Source organism: Sander lucioperca, chromosome 4, assembly GCF_008315115.2.
Source record: "Sander lucioperca isolate FBNREF2018 chromosome 4, SLUC_FBN_1.2, whole genome shotgun sequence".
Classification (NCBI taxonomy): Eukaryota; Metazoa; Chordata; class Actinopteri; order Perciformes; family Percidae; genus Sander; species Sander lucioperca.
The window spans coordinates 20,512,091-20,518,758 of NC_050176.1; the positions used below are offsets into that span (position 1 = coordinate 20,512,091).

At 40.5% G+C, this 6,668-nt stretch overlaps 1 protein-coding gene across 2 annotated transcripts in view; it reads right to left on the reverse strand.

Moving 5' to 3' along the window:
- mtnr1aa (melatonin receptor 1A a) overlaps window positions 1-5,613 on the reverse strand; it is a 54,424-nt gene extending 48,811 nt beyond the window's left edge. For both annotated transcript variants that reach the window (XR_004897210.1, XM_031302346.2), the window contains exon 1: window positions 5,116-5,613. Coding sequence is in view for 1 of the 2 variants with exons in the window: in XM_031302346.2 (XP_031158206.1) it covers window positions 5,116-5,287 (172 nt within the window). In the remaining variant the exon portion in view is untranslated. The remainder of the gene's footprint in view (window positions 1-5,115) is intronic.
- Between the last annotated feature and the right edge of the window lie 1,055 nt (window positions 5,614-6,668).

A 6,668-nucleotide genomic window follows, 5' to 3' on the forward strand; every position in this document is an offset into this window, starting at 1 on the left:
GATGCTATGAGATCGACATCTACTACTTCGTACAACGTCGACAGAAGAGGATTTGTTTTCTTTTCACAGTCATCTCTTTATTAAGCTCCACAACGCTGAGGCAATTTCCTTTTTCAATTTCCCCACAAAGCCAATGGATATTTAGAAACCTAAAACATTCCATTTAATTGGAGAAAAAGGCAAATGCCACTTAAGTCTCCATTAATGACTCAAAATATGAATTACACTGAGAGCAATAATACTGTAACAGATACTAGATGTGTAATGATCGGAAATAACATTGTGCCGGCACACAGCCAAGTCCACAAAGCCAAAAAGGGATAAAGTCTGTCACACTCAAAAACCGACAGCCCGGCTTCAATGTGGAGCCCTACCCAAACCTAAAGTATCAGCACAGCGAGGCTTGTCTTTGTCTGTCAGACAGTAGGTGAGTTTAAACCTCTGGTGCTGTTAAACCTGTACGTACCTATGTACCTTTTTAGATTTTCTGCAGACATCTCGCACCTCTCATCCGCTAACTCTAATTGACAACACGTGAGTGGAAAAGAGCATGACGCGTTTGTTGTCCTGTAAAGACACCCAACCTTGCAGGGACACTACAGCCATCAAGGACTCCCCAGATTTTCCACTTTGCCACTATGCGTCAACATTCACGTTGGCCCCTTTTCTCAGTGTGTCAAATCAGCACGATGCCTTCTTTACAATATATAACATTTGGAGAAGCGAAGGGTGTCGAACAAAAGAAGAAAAAAATCAACACAATCTACCGTATGAAAAGGCACTGCGAGGAATTATGTTAGCATTCACACAGGGTGGCCATAAAACCATCTCACGTTATATTCCATGTTCTAATGTTCACTCTACATAAACAGTTGGTCAAAAACAGGATTAGGCAATGGTTAGGGTTAGGGTTAAGGTTAGGGTTAGCTGTCTTGAAGTCGACGTTGGGGGCTTAAAACACCATCGAGCGGTCAAAACAGTCAGTTGAGACAGTTCCTTGTTGGCATCTTTTGTTTTTTCTTCAGCATGAATTAAAAAAAAATTACAACAGAACATTTAATATGAATAATTGGCTTTGAGCTGAGCTCACAGCACTGATTCTGTATCCAGCCATGCAGCTCTAACCGCTCACCATATGTTGTTGGCTTCACATTTAAATCGCTCACTGGCCATTTTGTGCACTGACGTTGGGTTTGGCCATGCAGAGACAGCACTGCTGCTGCCGCCTGCAATATGTGACTACAACGCCTGCCAGGTTCTCCACTGAGTATATTTCATTACTGGTTATTTAATTTATCCCCTTGTTGTTCGACTGCTGTGCAATCTCTAACAACGCTAAGTTCACACCATGAAAATGTATGCCTAATTGCATTTCCGTAGAGGAGATTCAATCTATTCAAACAACAGGAAATTTAAATCTTTGTGGACCACAAATTTGGGAGTTAAAACCCCACTCCTGAAAATTTAGATTGGTGCTCAGTCTGAGTGAACTTTGTGGCTTCTCACAGCCACAAAGTTCACTCAGACTGAGCACCAATCTAAATTTCCTGTTGTTAACAAGGAAATGTTAACAAACAATCATCTGTGGCATCAAATTCCCACAGGTAAGGGATAGGAAGACAAACCACGTGATGTGTGTGCATATTTCGACAGAGTGACAGTGTAAGTGAAGAAATAGAGACAACAAAACGGAACGAATCAGAGAAGCGAAAGAAAAGAAGGACCTAAAGAGAGAGCGAAGGGAGTCAGTGGAGCAAAAGAAAGAACACAAAAGTAAGAACATGAGTGTTGCTCAGGGAAAAGACAAAATAACAGAGATTGAAGAGAAAAAACTTTAGTGGCCAAAAGTAATGCCTCATCGGTAGCTTGGAAATACTTTAGCTTTAAGCCAACATACAGTATGTTTCACAGGCTAATGCACTATGCAAAATGTGTCGAATGGTGGTTAACCGCGCAAGAGGCAATACAACAAACCTATTTTTTTTATATCGAAATTAATATCAATATCGCAAAATCACATTTTGTCAATATCGTGCAACCCTACCCACTTGTCATCAAAACATTCCAACAGTGATGAAAGTATGAATGGAAAAGTGTTCATCAATCAATGTGTCTGCCAACTTGCATAAAATTTGCCAATGGCTTATTGAACAGAAAATTGTATGAGCCCTAAGTTAGGCATGCACAAATTCAGATCTTAAATGGAAAGTAGCAAAAACGCTTCAAAGGCATAAACCTGAGGAACCACGTCATCAGTCTGTGTAGGACTTGTTAGTATTCATGGACAGCTTTGCGAAACACAATTAAGCTGAGGGTTTTTTCATCAGCTCCTTTTGATCTTCAAACTTTAGACTTTTTTCCCCAGGATGCTTTGTTGCTGTTACTGTGTTTGGTAAAAGTGCTTTTAAAGTTTTTGCTCCGTCATCATGGGTGTGAGCTACAAAGTGGCAAACTAGATTATTTTATTAGCACTGACGATTTTAAAAACAGAATTAAGGACTTTCTGACCACTGAATGCACACATCCTGTTCCTGAACTCTGATCAATGATTGTTTGATGTCATTTGTTTGTTTTTATGTTGAAACTTATTATCCTCCTGTCTTGATTTTGCCCTGCAGCTCAGACTGGAAACCTGTACGTTTATCTATCCTGCTTCTGTTGAAAATTTGCGGGAACCAATCGCAAACTGGCTTATCCACCTAATGCACTATTGGCGGGTTTAAAATGATGACGATAGAGAAGCGACGGCAAGCAGCTTCTTGTTTACATTCAACATGGCGGCCACCAAAGTGCAGCAATCCGTTGATGCCGCTGTCGCTGCTGTTTTAAAAGATTTCAAAGGCAAGTTTTCTCTGAAAATGGAACCGAAACTTGCCCTGGAACAATTCCTACAAAAGTAGGATGTGTTTGCCTTACTACCGACCGGCTTTTTTTTTTTTGCTTTTTTTTTACTACCGACCAGCTTTCGCTCTGCCTCGCTCTGCAAAGTACGTCACCCGGATCGTTGGTCTGATTGGTCGAAGGACTATCCAATTGCGTACAGAGTCATTTGAACTATGCCCGTTGATCACGCCTCTTGTGCAGTAGAAAACACAGAGCAGACTCCCCAGACTAATCTTAAAACATTGAGCTTGGTCTGGTGATAGCCAGACTAATAATGTTGTTGAATATCGCGATAAATGAACAGATATTAAAGTGTACTCAGTTCTGCATTTCTGCTGCTTTCAGTATTCTGCTAAAATACAACAAATTAGATTTTAAACAAATGAAAGGAAATCATTTCTGACATTTTATTAAAGAATAGAATAATAGAAATAAAATAAAAACAGTAAAATAAAACTTAAAAACAAACAAAATTAAAAACATTAGATAAAGTTTAGTTTAAATAGGTGAGTCTTCAACTACTTTTCAAAAGCGTCAACAGAGAACACAGAACTTATGAGAATAGGAAATGTGTTCCACAGTGTCAGAGCCACCACTTTAAAGGCACAGTCACCTTTTGTACTGTAGATATAATGTAACACTGACATCGAATTCAACATAAGAGGCACCACTAAAAAGAGAGTTACATTTTAAAGTGAAGTTTTCTACTGATGTCTGTGTGTCTTTCGCGATATGTCGCAGCCTTTCGCGATGTGTATACTGCGATAGATGATATCACGATGAAGATAAAAAAAAAAAAAAAAACGATATATTGTGCAGCCCTACCTCCTTACATACAATTAGTCACATTATTAGAATAACTTCAAAGATGAAGTTTCCTAAATGTATCTCTCCTCTTGTCCTGTACCTTGCATCACAATTCAACATGCAATACCATGACTTACACAATCACACAGATACATTTTCAGTTTCACAGACACATTTGGATTCAAGGCAGCTTGGCTACAGCTGTGTTGTGAGCAGCTCTAATAAAATACTCAAATCCTGGGCAACTGTTGCAGAGTTGCACACGTGCTTTATCAAATGCCAATAATCATAAAGCCAAATGGAGCTTGCAGTCATTAAGAAGCAATCATATCCTTGTGTAGCGTATAGATAATGCGTATTATTCCGCACTGGGGCGCTCAGCTCTCTATGCACATGACGCAAATCTATACTGACCCTAACATTTATGCGGTGAGTTAAAGGTAATGTCAGGAGTGTGCTTAGCAAATCGCCCTACGAAAAGCCTCCAAATGATGACAGCCATGATATGTGTAGCTGCCAGTCAGTGTGTGCAGACCATAGCACGACAGGAACCCTCTTGGGTTTTCCCAGCAGCGCTCTGTCCTCTGATTATTACATTATGAGCGTTTTACCACCTTTACTGGAGCAAGACAAAGACTGCTGTGTCAATCTTGTGCGACCTTGGCGGGGGGGCATAATTGTATCCACAGCCCATATCTTAATTAAATTCACGATTCTCGATTAAGTGGAGTGCATAAAAGACACACACATGGCACAAGTTTAATCATCGACCTAGTACTACATTACAAATGCTGTGGTCATTATTATGAATTAATTAAATCTCTTGGCTGGAGTAACATCGATAGTGGAAAAGCCCGGGGAAGCATTAGTCTAAGCAGTGCTGGGATGAGTACATGGCTTCAGACTGTCAGTAATTGCTATAGTGTTCATCCTCGTTTTGCTCTCCTCTGATCCTGCTTAGCTGTGACATTAGGCTATATCTGCTATAAAAAGTAGGCTAAGAGCAAGCATATACGTCTTTGTATTTTAAAGTGAGTTGACAACAGGGGAAACATGTAACCTCCCATAATGGGAGAGGATATTGTGTGTTGATAAGGCTGTATTATATATCGTGATCATGGGGGCTCGGATTTGTAAGGACCAGCTCTCCGCCAGAGATGAACAAGCGTTACAAATGACAAAAATAAAAGGTGTCCTTCACTCACAATAACACAGCGCCTAAGCAACAGAATATGTCACTCTGGAAACGCATTTTCATCAATAAAGCTCTATTTGTCTCAGCCTACGAGACCATTGTCACTTTAAACAACTGACAAAGTTTTTGTTTTGTTTTTTAACGCGGCTGAGTTGAATCACGCGCGCACACCCGCTCCACGCCACGCACGCACGCACACTCTTCCCCCCCCCCCCCTGACTTTGACTCACCTGCGTTTCTGAGCTTCTTGTTCCGATACACGGAGAAGATGACCAAGAGGTTGCCCAGGATGTCAACAACGATGGTGAAGATGAGAAAGCAGCCCAAAGTTGTGGTAACCCACGGCGGACGGTCGCTGAGGTCTGGCGAGGAGCTGTTCAGGTGGGACCCATTTATAACCATTGTATAGGCTACGGTCGCTGAACTTTCTCAACTGGCCCAAATTACACGTGTCTTGATTCCCCGTGTGTCCTATAGTCTGGATTTCGAAGACGCCGGTGGTGAGATACTATAGCCTCCCTTGGCTTTCATCTTCATCCTCTCCACGCGCGCTTCTCCTCCTTTTTCTCTCCACCCCGCGTGGACTTAACTCCAGCCTTTACCTAGCTGCCGTGGACTGGTCGCCTCGGTGTCACTTCTGCGCCCGTGTGGCATTCACTTTGTCCGCACGCATGTGTGACATAAAGCCGTAACTTCAAACCTTCCCAGCATGTGATCAAACAGCCCGGAGAGGAGCGGTTTTTATTTTGAGGGAGAAATGCTGTCGCCTGGTGGCAGAAAGGTGGAACGTTACAGCAACTTAACGGCTAGATGAAGGGACCTACTTTCTTTTCATCTACCGGAGTCGTCTTCATTCATAGCTCTGCGGTCGCTCGCTTTGCTTTAAATCCGCAGCCCATTCACCACCATTCGGAAGAATCATTCATGTTTTATCTGTTTCAGTTAAACGCCATCATACCTCCTGCGCCTATAAGACAATACGGAGTTTAATTATTGTAACCTACATGAATGCATGCTTAACCTTGTGTTGACTTCGGGTCACATTGACTCGTTTTAAATTTTTGTTTTATATCAGAAAATATGGGACGTAGAAATAAGCGCTGAAAATGTGTAGAAGAAAAAATTTAAAATTCAAAACGTTGGAAAAAGCAAAAAGAAACGTCGAAAAAAACCTTGTTTTTTTCAAGGTTGAAGGGAAGACAACAAGCATGCTGGTGACTGAAGGGGATTTCAATTTCCCAGATTGCCAATAGTACATTTTAAATAATAATAATAATAATAATACGTTTATTGAATGTAGCACCTTTTACAAAACAAAGTCACAAAGTGCTTCAAAAGACAAAAAATGTTAGAAATAAGACCATAAAACAGGAAATAACAGAAAAAGCAATAAAAAAAATAGAATAATAGAAATAAAATAAAAACAGTAAAATAAAACTTAAAAACATAAGACAAAGGCCAGTTTAAATAGGTGAGTCTTCAGCTACTTTTCAAAAGCGTCAACAGAGAACACAGAACTTATGAGAATAGGAAACGTGTTCCACAGTGTCAGAGCCACCACTTTAAAGGCACAGTCACCTTATGTACTGTAGATATAATGTAACACTGAATTTATTCTGTTACACATAGGCATATATTACTTCAGTGAAAACTTTGACCCTCCCGCAATGCACACTTATAATCACTGGCATACTAATCAAGTAATTTTGTTTGAGCATCCCTCTGAATGGATGGAGTTTTTTATAGAAAGAATGGCCATAATGCTATTGTTAGTTATTGATGT